The sequence below is a fragment of the Rhinatrema bivittatum genome, chromosome 19 (assembly GCF_901001135.1).
Source record: "Rhinatrema bivittatum chromosome 19, aRhiBiv1.1, whole genome shotgun sequence".
Taxonomy (NCBI): Eukaryota; Metazoa; Chordata; class Amphibia; order Gymnophiona; family Rhinatrematidae; genus Rhinatrema; species Rhinatrema bivittatum.
In genome coordinates, this window is record NC_042633.1 from 24,493,090 (window position 1) to 24,512,057 (window position 18,968).

Here is an 18,968-nt window from a genome sequence, read left to right on the forward strand (position 1 = left end):
AGCCAGGGATGAGCACGGAGGATGCTTTGGTGTCAGCGGTTAAGCCTGGGATGAGCACGGAGGATGCTTAGGTGTGAGGGTAAAGCCCGGGATGAGCACGGAGGATGCTTAGGTGTGAGGGTAAAGCCCGGGATAAGCACAGAGGATGCTTAGGTGTAGGGGTAAAGCCCAGGATGAGTACAAAGGATGCTTAGGTGTGAGGGTAAAGTCCGGGATAAGCACAGAGGATGCTTAGGTGTAGGGGTAAAGCCCGGGATGAGCACACAGGATGCTTAGGTGTGAGGGTAAAGCCTGGGATGAGCACAGAGGATGCTTAGGTGTGAGGGATAAAGCCCTGGATAAGCACAGAGGATGTTTAGGTGTGAGGGTAAAGCCTGGGATAAGCACAGAGGATGCTTAGGTGTGAGGGATAAAGCCCGGGATGAGCACGGAGGAGGCTTAGGGGTAAAGCCAGGGATGAGCACGGAGGATGCTTAGGTGTGAAGGGTAAAGCCTGGGATGAGCACGGAGGATGCTTAGGAATAATGCCCGGGATGAGCACGGAGGATGCTTAGGTGTGAGGGTAAAGCCCGGGATGAGCACAAAGGATGCTTAGGTGTGAGGGTAAAGCCCGGGATAAGCACAGAGGATGCTTAGGTGTGAGGGTAAAGCCCGGGATAAGCACAGAGGATGCTTAGGTGTAGGGGTAAAGCCCAGGATGAGTACAAAGGATGCTTAGGTGTGAGGGTAAAGTCCGGGATAAGCACAGAGGATGCTTAGGTGTAGGGGTAAAGCCCGGGATGAGCACACAGGATGCTTAGGTGTGAGGGTAAAGCCTGGGATGAGCACACAGGATGCTTAGGTGTGAGGGTAAAGCCCGGGATGAGCACAGAGGATGCTTAGGTGTGAGGGATAAAGCCCGGGATAAGCACAGAGGATGTTTAGGTGTGAGGGTAAAGCCTGGGATAAGCACAGAGGATGCTTAGGTGTGAGGGATAAAGCCCGGGATGAGCACGGAGGAGGCTTAGGGGTAAAGCCAGGGATGAGCACGGAGGATGCTTAGGTGTGAAGGGTAAAGCCTGGGATGAGCACGGAGGATGCTTAGGAATAATGCCCGGGATGAGCATGGAGGATGTTTAGGGGTAAAGCCCGGGATGAGCACGGAGGATGCTTAGGTGTGAGGGTAAAGCCCGGGATGAGCACAAAGGATGCTTAGGTCTGAGGGTAAAGTCAGGGATAAGCACAGAGGATGCTTAGGTGTGAGGGGTAAAGCCTGGGATAAGCACAGAGGATGCTTAGGTCTGAGGGTAAAGTCAGGGATAAGCACAGAGGATGCTTAGGTGTGAGGGGTAAAGCCTGGGATAAGCACAGAGGATGGAAGGAGGAGGGGGTCACAGTCCCCCGGATTGAATACTCTTTGGATCATAGGGCGATTGTAACCTCTGGCTTGGGTAACCTGAGCCTTCTCTAGGCAAGGCGGGCTTCTCCAGCCTTTCCTTTTTTTTAATTTTTTTTTAGGCAATCCTGCACTGGAGAAGGTAGTCAACGAGGTTCTGCTCATGGTTCCTTTAGTCTTCCCAAGTCTCGTGTGCTATTTCCAAGATTCCTCTGTCTCCTCCCATACATCCACTCAAAAGGGGAAAACGCCATCAAGCTCTGTGGTACTTTGTGAACAGCAGATAGAGTAGGAGTGCATCCCAGTTCATGCCGTCTTCATCCACAAATTTCGTCAACGTTTGTTGGAGCATTTCATTGAATTGCTTGACCAGGCCATTGATCTGCTGATGGTACACTTGAGGTACGCAGAGTTTTTACCTTACGCAAGGTGCAGGGTTGTTTCATTTACCTTAGAGATGTCTTGGCTGGCCAGGGTCTTCAGTTGTACCCGACTTGTGGGATCTGGTCTTGTCCCCTGTGGCTTCATACCAGGATTACTACTCGATTGCAGTCAGTCTGGACTCACTTTACCAACCCTTTTCAAACAAGCGTTTTCACACTCCGAGTCCACTAATGCTTGGATTGGCATGCCATCTAGTTCCACTGAAATCACAAAAGTAGAAACTCCCTGGCTGGAAACATCCATGAAATTCCAAAAATGAGGAGTTGTCAGCATTAATGTTCATTGGCTCATCTCCTCTGCAAGGACAACCTCTGGCAACATGGCCCCTTTCTCCACAACTGAAGCATGGCAGTCAGATAAGAGGTTTGCAGAGGAGGTGAAAAGTCCAGCAGACTTGCGCTACTGATGGTCAAGACCTGCGAGTCTTAGGGCTCCGCCGTCCTCTATCCGGACTGAGGGGCTTCCCTTGCAGTGATGGTGACTCTGGCATGGTCTGGGCCTAATAATAGGTTTCCGCTACGTCCAGGGCCTTTTCAGCCGTAAGGCTTGGGTGTGAGCAAACCCACTGCTGCATGGGCCATTCAAGGCTGTCTAGGAACTGTTCTAGCAGAACTACCTTGGTTATCTCCACCCTGGTTTTCCCTTCCGGTTGCAGCTACTTCCAGGCGACATCTTTAAGCCTGTGGAATAGGTTCCTAAAATTTTCTTCAGCCCGCAGAACTTCCTGCCAAAATCGCTTCTGGAGTGAGACTCACTCTCTTGAGAGTGGCTGCTTTGACTTCCTGGTAGGTGGCCCTCCCTTCCGGAATAGCTGTTTGGATGGCCTCTTGACTACTCCTGGTGAGTAGATTACCCAGATAGGTAGCTCACCTGTCCTCGGGCCAGCCTGTCAGTTGTGCTGTGCGTTCAAAGTTTTTCAAAAACCCATCATGTCTTCTCTGGGGGGTCATCTTAAGTAGTGTGGGTGACACAGGAGGTGGACTGGTTATGGCTGTTTGCACAGCTTGAGCTTATCTGTGTTAGTATTGTTTGCTGCTGCACCTCTTGCTCTTGCAAGGCCTGCTGCTGATCAGTTTGTGTTTGCAGGGCATTTTAATTGTTGCTGTCTTGTAGCAAGGACCTGGATCGCTTGCTCCATATCCCCTGTTTATGGAGCTGCCTCCACCTCTCCAGGGATAGGAGAGCAGGGGAAAAACCCCTCTTCTGGCCTGTCTGGCCCTTACTTACTGCTTGACCCCGACTATATAGACAGGGATAGGCCCCCTTGGTCTTATGTAAAAGCTGGAAGAATGGAATTAGGAGGTCCCAGAAAAAAAGCTTTAAAAAAACCCCCAAAACACCGTTGCAGGGTGTCATTCCCCCCCCCAATTTAGGCAAGAAATCCCCCTACTGCCACCATATGTGGTAACTTGAGCAGTAGTGGCTTGGAAGCAGATTCTTGGCTGTTTGTGTATTTTATTTACGGTGAAAGCAAAACAAATTAGGCAACTGACCTTGAAGTTCAGGTAACTCAGAAATACTGGCTAGCACGCACAGCAGATCTTAGCTTATTCCTGGTTTCTGCCTGCTCCCGGGGGCTTCTCGCCCTTCTGAGCCCTGCCGACTTCTGTTAGGCTGAAGGAATCTTCTCTGGGTCCAGAATCCCTTGCAGGGCTGTTCTTTAAGGAAGAACCGGCTAGATCACCGTGACCAGTCCCTTAAGGTAGTTGGAGGGAGTTTCGGTATAGTATTCACGCCCTATATTAATTTATCTACGTTGGCTACCAAGAAACTTTTGCATCCAATATAAAATATTAACCCTCATCCACAAAATGATTTATAATAACTATTCAGACTGGATTGGAGCTACTTACACTTAAAGTACCCCAAAGGGAGTAAACCAGTAAACACTACAAAGTGCATATTTGAGCGAAGTTTGGGATCACGCCATCTTGGTATCTTGGCCCAGGTTATAGAACACCATGCCAGAAGCACTTCGAAGGTCTCCTGATATTAAGATCTTCAAAATGGAGTTAAAATCTGGTTATTTAGACATGCCTATGATGTAAATGTAATATTTTATTGGATTTGTGAATCTCCTAACTTCAATGCAGATCTAGGTGATGAGCATAAAAATACATACATAATAAAACTAGTAACATAATTAAAAGGCTAAAAATAAAATAAGCAAATATAAATTACAAACTAAAACACGCATAAGAGTAATCATTCGATAAAAACCTGTAATGTAAATATTTTAACAAATTTTTAAACAAAAATGAACTCTATAGATAAGACATTGATTCTACTGTTTGTAATGATGTTTGTGTGTGTTTTCATGTAAACTGCCCTGATCATTTTTGGAAGGATAGTATACAAATATTGTAATTAAGCCATTGTGCGACTGCACCTCGATTGTGTGCAGTTCTAGTTGCCCCATCTCAAGAAAGACCATTCTTCCAGAGGTGCTTTTTTCACTATTTCCAGCGTTACTGAATCCCATTCACTTCATAGCAGCAACCATTTCTGGCCAGAGGTTGCCAAAGGGAGTGATGTTGGCATAAAACGCCACAGCAGATGCAGCCTATGGGGGGCTTGCGATTTTGACTACGCTGCTCCCCACATCCACAAGTTAAGGGAAGGGTGTAGTCCTTCCTTCAAGAGTAGTGGAAAGTCACAAATGACCAGTGGGTTCCAAAGATTGAGGAATGTGGTTGCCATTTACGGTACATTTTTCTCGCCTTCCCCCAACCCAGAGGTTCTCAGTCTTCAGAAATATACAGTATCTCAAATCAGCCAACTTCAGTTAGAAGTGGAATTGCTCCTTCTGCAGAAAGTGATAGTCTGCTTTTCCAGGAGCGTGGTCCAGGATTCTATTCCCGATAGTTCTCTATACCCAAGAAAACAGGAGGATTGGGACCCATTCCGGATTTACGAAGACTGAATAGACTGTTAACCTGGAAGAAGTTGAAGATGAGCTCCCTGCAAACGGTTGTGCACCATGGATCTGACACGTACATACACATTTCCCATTCACCCTACTTACAGGAAGTTCCTCAGGTTTGTGGTGAAGGCTGCTCATTACTAGTACAAAGTGCTTCCTTTGGCCTGTCAGTGGCGCGAAGTATGTTCACAAAGTGTTTAGTGGTGGTGGCAGCTCAGCTTTGTTGGCAGGGTATTTTCATGTCCTTTACCAGGATGGTTGGCTAGTGATGAGCCCTTCCCCATCAAATGTGCTAGTCACTTGAGAAGACTAAGGGGGCTCCTCCAGCCACTGGGATTCCTGGAAACTTTCCTAAGTTGACCCTGATCCTGGTACAAAGAATTCAGTTCATAGAAGAATGGTAGACTCCCTGCAAGAGACCATTTCTTCTGGTGGAAAAGGCTGTAGTTCTGTGAGGTTTTTCTTCAGGACTGGGCTCTAGCAAGATCAGTCTTGATCTTGCTCAGAAACATAGCCACTGCTGTACATGTGTTCCCCATGACTCAACTGTATATGAGATGCTTTCAGTGGGATCAACTATCAGCCTTTGTTCTACCAGATTTCTGTAACTCCTGAGATGAAAGCATCTCAAAAGTGGTGGATGAGAGAGTTCTGAGTGGGCTTGTACCCCACCGCACCAAGTGACTGACTGATGCTTCCACCAAGGGGTGGGGAGCTCATACCAGTTCTGCATGGATGCAAGGGTGTGATCCCCAGCTGAGACAACTTCAAATTAGCCTTTGGGAGCTGTGACCCATTTTATTTTATTAGTCGCCTGATGACAAATTCTAGGTGACTTACAGAGGTGCACACATTTGTTAGGAGAGCGAAAGCTCCTAATGCATGTCGACACAACTAATTTTGATCCAGATGGATAATCAGGTAGCTGTGTTCTAGACAACAAGGGGTCGTGGGCTCATGCCCTTTGTCAGGAGGCCATGGGAATTTGGTTGTGGATGCTTTGTCACAAGGACCACCTGTAGGTGACTTACTTGCTGGGAATTCAGAGCTTGCTGGTCTATCCATGCTTCTGAGCAGCTACAGGTCTGTTTCACAGTGCTTTTCCTGTAAACTGGAGTGTCGGTGTACTGTGTGCTTACCTTCCAATTCCTCTGATATCGAGGATGATTTAGAATGTCCTCCAGGACTGGACAAGGATGATCCTCATTACTCTGGCCTGGCCATGTTAAGCGTGGTTTCTGTATCTTGTCCAGCTTTCAGCGCGGTCTCTGATTTCATTAGAAACTTCTCCGACATTTATCATGCAGGAGAACGGCAGGCTTTGCCATCTAAATCTGTTGTCCTTGGCCCTCACAGCATGGAAGTTGAACGCACAGTAGTCTCCTCTTTGCTCTCCCCAAGGAGTTGGAGGATGTCCTGATATAAGCTGTTAAGCCTTCAACCAGGAGATTCTCTTGGTTCAAATCCAGGTCTCTGGATTCCTTAGCCTGTCTGAGGGTCTGTCTTTAGTATATACTACACCTTTTCATCTTCAAGCCTTAGTAATTCTTCAGTGAAAGTTCACTTTAGCGTTGGTATGGTGTACCACCAGTCTCTAGCCACCCTTTAGTGTCTTAAGTTGATGAGAAATTTGTGGCACTCCAGACATCAGGTTAGCAAACTACCAGTGCCAAATCCTCCTTTTCAATCTCTCAAATCAGCAAGTTTAAACTTGGAAAGTGGTGTTCCTTGTAGCTGTCACTTCTGCTTGAAGAGTACTTGCAAGCCTTGGTTTCTTACCATATTTTCCGTTCTTCTACCATGGTGTGGTTTAGCATATTTACCCTAAATTCCTTCCAAATGTGGTGTCTGCTTTTCACATTAACCATGCTATTGTGCGCCTAGTTTTTTCCAAAGCCACACACATACAGAAAGGACTGTAAGAGAGCCTTAGCATATTACTTCAGGAGAAGTCAACCCATTGTCAAGGTTCTCAACTGGTTGTAGCCAAACTGTCCAACTGGCATGTGGACTGTATCTTGCACTGTTAGGTACTGCTTAGCCTGCAGATTACGAACGGTCAAAGCTTGTTAAGTGAGAACCATGGCTGCTTCAGTGGTTCATTTCAGGTCTACTTCCATTAAGGACATTTGCAAAGCTGAAACTTGGTGGTCAGGGAAAACCTTCATGTCCCACTACTGTCTGGGCCTCTTTTCAAGAATTGATGGTAGTTTTGGGCAGGCAGTTTTGTACAGCCTGTTGACCCATTGGTCCACTCTCCATTGGTGGGGTTGGGGTTGGTTTTTCAGCAAGTGTTCCTCTGCTTTGGATTCCCCATGTGTCATGGCTAAAGCAGTTTTGGTTGTCGATGGAGAAAGCAAGCTAGCTTACCTGTAAACAGGGTTCTCCGTAAATAGGACGAATTGTCTATGCTTATTATCTGCCTGCCTTACTGGAGAGTTGACTGAAGGGCTCATGAGGCAGCGCACGTGTGGAAACTCCTGCACAAGCTTAGTTTACGGAGTATCATAGCTAATTCATTTTGTCTATGGAGAGCCCTGTTTACAGATGCACAAAACTTATTTTATGCTCATAAAACACAATTTGTGCACAAACATGGGATTTGCATGGAAGTGTGCTAATGTGTGTGCACATAATAGTACAGGATTATGTACCTTACTTTTGTGTGCCAAACTTCTCAAATCGGGAATAAAAGTACACGCATAAAAAGTGCATAGAACCCAGCACGTTTTACATTAGGGCCTAAGTTTGGTAACTGTTTAGATTATTACAGAGCCTGGAGTTAAAACTTGGAGAGTGCTGAATGGTGGATGAAGTATGGGAGCTGGTCTGCTTGTCTGCCCAGGATGGTAGAGAGCCACGGATAAAGAAAATAAAACCGGACTTGCATAAGGCATGATATTCTAAGGTGTGATCCATGCGGTGAAGGTGGGATCCTTATGTTTTCACCTTCACATCACTGTTCATGCCCCACTTTTTCATTTGGGTGGGGGGAGGTGTAACTGTAGTTTCCTAGCATGTAGCCAAATGGACTCAGGACTAATAGGTTATGCTCCCCTGCCAGCAGATGGAGACAGGTTGCCAAGCTGACGTCACAGTACATGTACCCCTGCAGTGACCTCTGCTCTCCAGCAGATGGTGGACGTACCTCTCCCTATGGGGATTATTGTACTTTTTGGAAGGAGAAATTCTACATTTTAAATTGGAGAAAATTGAGCCCCGCTTTCCTGTTGTGATACCTAAAGGTCCCTCCCCCAGTTGAGAATTCCTGAGGTGATTTCCGAGATCCCTCAGAGGTGTGCCTTGGTCCGGTAGCTGGTTCCCAGCGTGGAATTTGCTGCTTAGGCAGCTGAAAGGCAGCGTGTTCAGGAAACCGAACGAAAAATTTTACCTTCATAGAAACATAGAAACATAGAAATGACGGCAGAAGAAGACCGAATGGCCCATCCAGTCTGCCCAGCAAGCCTCACACATTTTTTCTCTCATTCTTATCTGTTACTCTTAGCTCCTTGTTCTATTCCCCTTCCACCCCCACCATTAATGTAGAGAGCAGTGATGGAGCTGCATGCAAGTGAAATATCTAGCTTGATTAGTTAGGGGTAGTAGGGGCAGTAACTGCCGCGATAAGCAAGCTACACCCATGCTTATTTGTTTTACCTAGACTATGTTGTATAGCTCTTGTTGGTTTTTTTTTTTTTTACTTCTCCCCTGCTGTAGATATGCATTGAAAGTGAAGTATCAGGCACATTTGGTTTGGGGTAGTAACCGCCGTAACAAGCCAGCTACTCCTCGCTTTGTGATTGCGAATCCTTTTTTTCTTCACCCCTGTCGTTGAAGCTATGCAGGATATGCGTGAAGCATCAGTTTTTTGTTTTTGTTTTATTTTTCCCCCTGCCGTTGTTTGTTTGTTTGTTTGTTTGTTAATTTTTTTTTTTTCCCCTGCCGTTGAAGCAGAGAGCTATGCTGGAAATGCGTGATGTATCAGTTTTTCTCCCATGCCGATGCAGCAGAGAGCCATGCTGGATATGCATGGAAAGTGAAGTATCAGGCACATTTGGTTTGGGGTAGTAACCGCCGTAACAAGCCAGCTACTCCCCGCGTTTTGAGTGCGAACCCTTTTTCTTCTCCCTTGCCGTTGTAGCAGAGAGCTCTGCTGGATGTGTGAAGTATCAGTTATTCTTCTCCCCTGTCATTGAAGCAGAGAGCTATGCTGTATATGCATTGAAAGTGAAGTATCAGGCATATTTGGTTTGGGGTAGTAACCGCCGTAACAAGCCAGCTACTCCCCTCTTTGTGAGTGCAAATCCTTTTTTCCATTACCTCTTGCTGTTGAAGCTTAGAGCGATGTAGGAGTCACAGTAAGCATGTGTATGTTTATTTAATAAGGGTATTGTGTCAATAGCCATCATTCTGGCGAGTCACCCACTCTTCATTGGCGGCCTCTTGACTTTATGGATCCGCAGTGTTTATCCCACGCCCCTTTGAAGTCTTTCACAGTTCTGGTCTTCACCACTTCCTCCGGAAGGGCATTCCAGGGATCCACCACCCTCTCCGTGAAGAAATACTTCCTGACATTGGTTCTGAATCTTCCTCCCTGGAGCCTCAAATCATGACCCCTGGTTCTGCTGATTATTTTCCTACGGAAGAGGTTTGTCGTTGTTTTTGGATCATTAAAACCTTTCAAGTATCTGAAAGTCTGTATCATATCACCTCTGCTCCTCCTCTCCTCCAGGGTGTACATATTTAGATTCTTCAATCTCTCCTCGTACGTCATCCGATGAAGATCCTCCACCTTCCTGGTCGCCCTTCTCTGTACCGCTTCCATCTTGTCTTTGTCTTTTTGTAGATACGGTCTCCAGAACTGAACACAGTACTCCAGGTGAGGCCTCACCAAGGACCTGTACAAGGGAATAATCACTTCCCTTTTCTTACTTGATATTCCTCTCTCTATGCAGCCCAGCATTCTTCTGGCTTTTGCTATCGCCTTGTCGCATTGTTTTGCTGTCTTCACATCATTAGACACTATCACCCCAAGGTCCCTCTCCTGCTCCGTGCACATCAGCCTTTCCCCCCCATCGAGTACAGTTCATTCGGATTTCCACTCCCCATATGCATGACTTTGCACTTCTTGGCATTGAATCTCAGCTGCCATATCTTCGACCACTCTTCCAGTTTCCTTAGATCCCGTCTCATTCTCTCCACTCCTTCCGGCGTGTCCACTCTGTTGCAGATCTTAGTGTCATCCGCAAAAAGACAAACCTTACCTTCTATCCCGTCCGCAATGTCGCTCACAAAGATATTGAACAGGACCGGTCCCAACACCGATCCTTGCGGCACACCACTTAAAACCGCTCTCTCTTCAGAGAAGGCTCCATTTACCATCACACATTGTTTTCTGTCCGTCAACCAATTTGCAATCCAGGTCACCACCTCCGCACTCACTCCCAAGCTTCTCGTTTTATTCACCAGTCTCCTGTGCGGAACCGTATCAAAAGCTTTGCTGAAATCCAAGTAGATGACATCTAGTGCTCTTCCTTGATCCAATTCCTTGGTTACCCAGTCAAAAAAGTCAATCAAATTTGTCTGACAGGATCTTCCCCTGGTGAATCCATGCTGCCTCTGGTCCATCAATTCTCCAGACTGTAGATAGTTCACTATTCTCTCTTTCAGCAGTGACTCCATTACTTTTCCCACCACCGAAGTGAGGCTAACCGGTCTGTAGTTGCCTGCCTCTTCCCTGTTCCCACTCTTGTGAAGCGGGACCACCACCGCTCTTCTCCAATCACTCGGCACCACTCCCGTTTCTAGGGATCTATTGAACAGGTCACACAGCGGACCCGCCAGAACATCTCTGAGCTCCCTCAATATCCTTGGATGAATCCCATCAGGCCCCATGGCTTTGTCCACTTTCAGGTTCTTTAGTTCTTCCCACACATTTTCTACTGTAAAAGGATTTTCATCTATTCCCCTTCCCTCCAGTTTCTTGTTGTTTAGAGATGGTCCTTCTCCAGGGTCTTCTTTAGTGAACACAGAGCTGAAGTATTCGTTTAATATTTCTGCCATTTCTTCATCTCTCTCTACACATTGATCATTACCACCTTTCAATTTCACTATACCACTTTGGACCTTTCTCTTTTCGCTGATGTATCTGAAAAATGTTTTGTCACCATTTTTTATCTCCTTGGCAATCCTCTCTTCCGCTTGACTCTTTGCCAACTTGATTAATTTCTTTGTCTCCCTCAGTTGATACAAATATTCTTCTTTGTGCTCCTCCCTTTGGGATCCTTTATATTTCTTGAATGCTGTTCTTTTAGCTTTAATTTTGTCAGCCACCTCCATTGAGAACCAGATAGGTTTCAGTTTTCTTTTGCTTTTCTTTACATTTCTAACATATAGAGCAGTTGCCTTGGTGATTGCTCCTTTTAGATTGGTCCACTGCTGATCCACATCTCTCTCGTTCTCCCATCCTTTAAGTTCTTCCTCCAGGTAGTTCCCCATTTCCTCAAAGTCTGTGTTTTTGAACTGTAAAACTCGGGTCTTTGTGGTTCTTTTCCCTATTATTTTAGTGATATTAAACCATACCGTTTGATGATCACTGCTGCTGAGGTGGGCGCCCACCTGGACATCTGAGACATTATCTGCATTAGTGAGCACTAAGTCGAGTATAGCTCCTTCTCTCGTGGGTTCCAACACCATTTGTTTGAACAAAGATACTTGCATGGCATCCACTATCACTCTACTATTTTTAGTTTCTGCAGATGGGATTTTCCAGTCTATATCTGGCATATTAAAGTCACCCACGATCACCACTTCTCCCTTCTTACCTATCTTATGGATGTCTTTAACCAGATCTCTGTCCAGCTCTTCCTTTTGGTTTGGAGGCCTGTAAACCACTCCAATATAAATGGATGCTCCGTCATCGTTTTTTAGGTCGACCCATAGAGCTTCTTCAATACCCCAACTTCCTTGTAGCTCAGTTGCTTGGATGTTGTTTCTGACATAAAGAGCCACACCTCCCCCTTTTCTATCCTCTCTGTCCTTCCTTAACAAGTTGTAGCCTGGTATTGTTGTATCCCATTCATGAGATTCTGTGAACCATGTTTCTGTGATAGCAACAATGTCCAATTCTGCCTCAGCCATTAGGGCCTGCAGATCTGGGATTTTATCGATTCAGAGATGGTTAGAGGGGTTTTTGGTAGGACTCCCCCGTGCTCGGCGCGCCATACCATCATTATTCCCGGCTTGTGAGCGGGTTGAGCAGCCCCCAGTGGTCTAGGCCCTGCTACAGGCTTGGTTGGCACATCACGTGGTAGGCCACGGCGGCGCCATCTTGCGCGCGTTTCCTGTGCTTGCCTTATTGCCCTCCATAGGACATCTGTACTCACACTGCGTCAGCTCTGCGTATACGCTATGCACATAACGAGCACGTCTCTGCGTAAACAACTTTGAAAGCGAGCGATACAGGAAGGCTGTGTGCACTGACCGTGCGAGCGCCTCGATATCCGTAAATTGTGCGCATACATTTTTAAGTACGAGCTGATTGAATGCACAGCCACTGCCAATGGCACCGGCAGCCAAGAAACCTAAGCGCCTTTCTCTCTGCATTGCTTGTCATATATTAGTGCTTCACAGCCTGACCTGGACTCCAACTTATGTCAGCACTGTGAGGAAGCCCAAAGAGAATTGACCTCCTCGGACTTTGCTAAGGCAGGCTCCTCCCATTCAGGTGATGGGTTTGACACAGCCTTAACTAGCAGTACGCCGGACCTGAGTACACCTTTGACTGGGTCATCCGTTGGAGAGAGAAATTCAACTGGGCCCACTCCAGTACCTTTTGGACTAAGCATGGATCCGCTGCCTTCTCTTGGGTGGAGATTTTCCAGGGGCTACAAGCCTTCGTACAGGTGCAGTCTTCTGCCTCTCTGGCCCCTGTCCAGACAGAACCTCAGCCGGTGAACCCTCTGTCTCCCATTCCTACCGGCAGACCCCAAGGCATGCCTCACCTTACCAAGTGTATCCCTGGCAGGGACCTGGATGGCACGGATGAAGAGGAGGACCCAGATTCCTTGAAAGATGAGGAAATTCCCCCTGGGTTGGAACTGTATCGGACCATGTTATGGTTCTTTCACAGAGACGAATTGTCGGCCCTGGTTTCCCAGAGCCTGAAGACGATGGGAGTTCCTGGGGCAAATTCTAGGAAAATACGGGGGGGGGGGGTGTTCCATTTATTTTGTCATACCTAAGAAGTAAGGTTCCTTTCATCCCGTTCTGGACCTTGAGTGTCAACAGTCACCTGCGAGTGACTCATTTTCGCATGGAGACCTTAGCCGTACAATTGGAAGAGTTCCTAAACTCCCTGGACCTGTCCGAGGCCTACCTACATATTCCAATCCGACAAGAACATCAGTGCTTCCTACGTTTTGCGGTACTGGTCCAACATTATCAGTTTCAGGCGCTACCCTTTAGCTTAGCCACCACCCCCCGAACATTTACCAAGATTATGGTAGTCGTGGCAGCAGCATTGAGAAAAGATGGGATCCTGGTGCACCCATACTTGGATGATTGGCTGATCCGGGCCAAGTCTGTGGAAGAGAGCCTCCTGGCAGCCAACAAGGTGATCTCCTTGCTATGGGAACTCGACTGGGTAGTAAACCTGGCCAAGAGCAGTCTCAAACATTCCCAGTCCTTTGCGTATCTGGGAGTTCAGTTCGACACCAGATGGGGCAAAGTTTTTTTTTTTTGTTTGTTTGTTTTTTTCCTTCCAACCACGTGGATACAGAAGTTGATGTACCAGGTGTATCAGTTGGTGAAGTCTGTTCGCCTGGTGTGGAGCTATCTCAAATTCCTTAGTTTGATGGCGGCAACCCTGGAAGTAGTGCTGTGGGCGAGGGCACATATGTGTCCATTTCAACGGGTCTCTATTATGTTGGGAACCCACAGTCCCAAGACTATGCGATTTGTCTCCACTTACCGATGAAAATCTGTTCTCACCTCCAGTGGCGGTTGCAGGAAGTTCATCTTTGCAGGGGTGTGTTCCTGTCCTCTGTGGTTCTCACCACAAATGCGAGTCTTTGGGGCCGGGGAGCTCACTGTCAGGAGCTGACAACCCAGGGACGTTGGACGGAAGAAGCAGCCCTCTGGAACATCAATCGCCTGGAAGCCATAGCAGACAGATTGGCATGTTTACAGTTCAGCCACAGACTTGGGTCAAGCAGTCTGCGTGATGTCTGACAACACAATGACGGTAGCCTACATCAACTGCCAGGGAGGAACCAAGAGTCAGCAGGTGTCACAGGAGATAGACCTCTCCTTATGGAGTGATCAGAAATACATCTACAGATGATCTCAGCCTCCTACATCATAGGAAAAGACCACATCAGAGCAGACTTTCTAAGCAGGGAGAATCTGGACCCAGGAGAGTGGGGGTTATCACCAAGACGTTTCAACTGATGATAGGTTGCTGGGGACTCTCATCAGTCAACCTGATGGCCACATCTCACAATACAAAGGTCCATCGATTCTTCAGTTGCAGAAGAGATCCATGATCCCTGGGAATCAACACTCTCGTCCAGATCTGGCCAAAAGACGAGTTGCTATGTGCCTTCCCTCCTTGGCTCCTACTGGGCAGGGTCATCCGCAGAATTGAACACCACAGAGGACTAATCCTATTTGTGGCTCCAGATTGGCCAGGTGTCCGTGGTATGCGGACATGCAGAGACTCCTGGTGGAGAAACCCCCTGTGCCTTCCACCGCACAGGGACCTGTTGCAGCAGTGACCTGTCCTTCACGAGGATCCGACTCGATTCTGTCTTACAGTCTGGCACTTGAGAGGGCTTGCCTGATGAAGTGGGGATATTCTGCAGTGGTAATTGTCACCTTACTCCATGCTCGAAAATTCTCCATGTCCCTAGCATATATATGGGTCTAGAGAGTATTTGAGGCCTGGCGTGAAGAACGCGATGTCCTCCCGCGGATGGTCAAAATCCTTCTTCTGGAATTTCTGCAGGATGATTTGAATAAAGTTTTGGCCCTTAACTCCTTGAAGGTACAGGTAGCGGCTCTCTCCTGTTTCAGGAGTGAGGTGAATGGGGCCTCCCTGTCGGCTCATCCTGAAGTAACCCGTTTTCTGAAGGGAGAGGGAAGCACCTTCAACCTCCTTTACGGTTGCCTGTTCCCTTGTGGGATCTTAATTTAGAAATGGATTTTTGGCAGGTCCTTCCTTTCGACCGTCGCACAGTCTTTCCTTGCGGTTATTGACTTTGAAAATGGTGTTCCTAGTGGCTATATACTCGGCACGTCGTACTTCTGAACTGCAGACATTGTGCGGGAACCGTACCTCAGGATGACTCCAGGGGTGATACAGCTACGTACTGACATCCTTCTTGCCCAAGGCAGTATCGGAGTTTCATTTGAATCCATCCATTTCGTTGCCATCCCTAGATAAACTCAAGAACGCAGAGGAATGTAGTCTCCTCCTTTGGACGTCAAGAGACTTTTAGTGCGGTTTCTGGAAGTCTCAGAACCAATCTGAAAGACGGACCACCTGTTTGTCCTTCATGGCGAAAGGAAGCAAGAGTGAACCAGCATCGTGCCTCCCAGAGCTCGCTGGATTAAGAAGGTGTAGTCACTGGAGCCTATGTGGAGGCTGGAAAGCCATTACCTTCTCAGATCCGAGCCCATTCCACTAGGGCTCAGGCGGTCTCATGGGTGGAAGCTAGACTGCTGTCTACCTTCGATATCTATCTGCCGAATGACGATTTGGTGGTCCTTGCACACCTTCTCCAGGTTTTACCACCTGGACGTACAGGCCCGAGAGGACGCAGCCTTTGCGCGGGCGGTGTTGATGAGACCGTGGGCAGCCTCCCGCCCCGATCGGGAGTAGCTTTTGTACATCCCATCGCTCCTGAGTCCATCTGGCTCCCTGCTAGGCAATGGAGAAATTACTTACCTCATAATCTTGTTTTCCTTAGTGTAGACAGGTGGACTCAGCATCCCGCTCTCGGCTGTCCAAGAACTGGGCAATGGGCCCTCCCATGGAATAGGCCTCAAATTCAAGGGATCACAGAAGTGTTCATCTAGTTCCTAGATTAAGGTACCTGTATTCTTACTGAAGTTCAGTGTTTATGGTTGGTTGAGTACGGATACGGTTATCAGTTTTTAATCATATTTTTAATCAAGTTCTTTCACTAGTATGTCCACAGTAGTTTTTGAAGGCAATACTGGAGAGCTGAGATCACTGCAAGGGCATATGTACTGTGACGTCAGCATTGCAACCTGACTCTGTCTCCATCTGCTGGCAGGGGAGCATAACTCATTGGTCCTGAGTCCATCTGTCTACACTAAGGAAAACAATTATCAGGTAAGTAATTTCTCCACTGCAGGCTATTACCAACCTGTGAATGTGGGGGTCCTTTGCCTTAGTTTGTAGAAGTTTGCTTCCTCCAGGTTCAAATGATCAGGGATTAACTTTCTTGGTACCTACCTTTCACTTGGGTTAACTGTTGTGATAACTATTTTAATGTCATTCACTGCTGAACTGTAGCCTTGTCTTGCCCCTTTTCCTTTCCTTTGCCTTGGATCTTGCCCTGTGTAATATGCATTCATTCACCAACATTACACCACAGTGGATTTTTCAGTAGCATAACTGTTGATACATTTCTCCGTGTTGACGCAATGCTTATTCCCACTAGGATTTATCTAAAAATCCATTTTTCTCTCTGCAGATTTCGAAAATGACTCAGTTCCTGCCACCCAACCTGTTGGCTCTTTTTGCCCCCCGGGACCCGATCCCATATTTGCCTCCGTTGGAGAAACTGCCACATGAGAAGCATCACAACCAGCCTTACTGTGGTATTGCCCCGTACATCCGGGAGTTTGAGGTGAGGGGCCTGCAATTCCAGGCAGCATGCTCATAAGAACATAAGTTACCATACTGGGTCAGACCAATCCAAGTCACAAGTACCTGGCAAGTACTACTTGTAACTTGGATTTGGTTTCATTTTTTTTTTCCCCCAGGAAGTTTTGGGTGCTGTCTTAGCATTTAATTTGGTTTGGATGTTATGTATGGCTTAGGACTCGGTGTATCCCAACGCCTCAGAGTGACCTGATGTGCAGATGTTTTGCTTTTCAGGACCCTCGAGATGCCCCTCCTCCGACCCGGGCTGAGACGCGGGAGGAGCGTATGGAGAGGAAGGTGAGTAAGAGGATATTTGTGCACGAGGGTTAATGGGCAAAATAGGAGTTGGGGGATTGTTAATGTAATGGGAGACGTTCAGCTGTAAGGAAGACTTTGGGGGGCTATCCCTTGCTGTATTTCACATTTTGTGCTCTCTCCCTCTTGCAGAGACGAGAGAAGATCGAGAGAAGGCAGAATGATGTGGAGAATGAATTGAAGATTTGTAAGTGTCTGCTGCGGCATGGCAGGTTCAAGGGCGGAGAGGGGTTATTACGTTTTCAGGTGGTCTCACTGTCCTGCTCTAACTTGGTGGGCCTTCATGTCATGACCCAGCTATGTCTCTTGCACAGCTCGCATTTTTAACCCTTCCGGTGACCTGTTTCTTCAGCTACCTAAAAGGTTTTAATGATGTACAAACGTCAGACCTTTTTCCGTTGGAAAGAGATCAGTAGAACTAGAGGTCATGAAATGAAACTCCCAAGGAGGACACCTCAGAAGCAGTGTCAGAAAATATTTCTTCACGGAGAGGGTGGTGGATGCCTGGAATTGCCCTTCTAGAGGGGGTGGTGAAAACCAAAACAGTGAAAGATTTCAAAGGGGCTTGGGATAAACACTGGGGGATCCCTAAAGGCTAAAGAATGGAAATGAAGAAAAGAGAGCATGGGGGTAACTTGCTGGTGCAGCAGTTATGACCCTTAACCAAGTCCATCATTGCTCTCTGCTTCAATGGCAGGGGGAAAGGGGGGAATTGGAACTGAGGGGCCCCGATTTTTATGGTCTGGGGGAAACAAGTATGGGAGTAACTTGATGCGGTGGTTACTTCCCTTAACCAATAAGACTCATACTTTGATGCAACTCTAAACATTGCTCTCTAATTCAACAGCAAGGCATAACAGGGAATTGGTTTCAGTAGCAATCAATGAAGGCTAGTGTGGGAAACAGATAAGCACAGTGGGGGGGTAACGGGGAGCTGAATTCAAACAGCAACCGATGAGGGCCCTGACTTTGCCTGTACATACCCAGATCAGTCCAGACTCCTGGGTTTTGTCCCCCTTCCAGCTAATGGAGACAGACTTTCGCAGACACCGCCTCTTAACCTGGTGCGCCACCTGCCAACCCTCGGTATTTCTCTGTCTCCAGCCTATTGAGGAGGTGCAAAACCTGCTGTTCTATACCTGAGGTTTTTTTTTTTAAAGAAAAAGAGGATTTTTTTAGCAGGAATTTATCCTCCCAGGAGGTTGGCAGGTCCTGGTGGGACCATCCCTTCTGGTTAGAGTGCAGGACGAGCCAGGGTTGGGGACCTTAATCTGCTCTCTGAATAATGCCAGAAGTGAAAGCTGGTGGTCCAGTTCCCTCACCTACAGGAGGATTGAAGGAAGCCTCTGCCACCCTTCATGCAGGATAGAGTTTAAAAAAAAAAAAGTCTGACTGAAAAGAGAAATGATATACGACAGGGCATCTTTTCTTTCGCGCTCCCTGTCGACGGTGATGGAGGGCGGTAAGCCATTCAGGGGGCTCCTGTCTGTGCGGCTCTCCCCCTCCCTTCTCCTCTCCAGGCGTCTCCTGAGCTGTTGGGGTCTGGTCGAGCCATGCCGCATGAGAGTCGCTGTGCTGCATACGATGAGCACAGCTCACGTTTGTCGAGGGCTGGCCAATGTTCCCAATGCCTCTCCGGTGGGGAGGGTACATCGGGAGGGGCTGCAGCAGCATCGTTGAGGCAGCGTGGCTTGGTAGGTCTCCGGCTGCGTTGGAGGAGGGCTGCTGATCTGTTCCCGCCTAGCGCGGGAATGACGGCCATTTTGAAAACCTTTGCGGCTGCTGCAGAAAGGATGGCAGGGGGAGGGGATCTCCCGCCAGCGCTGACCCCAGCAGATTTCATCCCCAATGGAGCCCGGGGGGGGGGCCAGGAGGGGCAGTCTGAGCAGGAGCCGGATCTTTTGAAGGGGAATTCTGGTCCTGCTCCTTTCTCCTAGTGCATGAAGCCTTTATGGCCTGGAGGACCGCGGCCACAAGGATTCGGAGAGTCCTCGGTCCAGCTGTGTCAGGGCCAG

General features: G+C 47.7%; 1 protein-coding gene across 1 annotated transcript in view; it reads left to right on the top strand.

The window, feature by feature from the left end:
• SNRNP70 (small nuclear ribonucleoprotein U1 subunit 70) overlaps positions 1–18,968 on the top strand; it is a 48,756-nt gene that overhangs the window by 3,126 nt on the left and 26,662 nt on the right. Inside the window, exons 2-4 of the mRNA XM_029585062.1 lie at positions 16,466–16,621; positions 16,873–16,935; positions 17,086–17,140. Coding sequence (XP_029440922.1) covers positions 16,475–16,621; positions 16,873–16,935; positions 17,086–17,140 — 265 coding nt within the window. The 5' untranslated portion in view covers positions 16,466–16,474. The remainder of the gene's footprint in view (positions 1–16,465; positions 16,622–16,872; positions 16,936–17,085; positions 17,141–18,968) is intronic.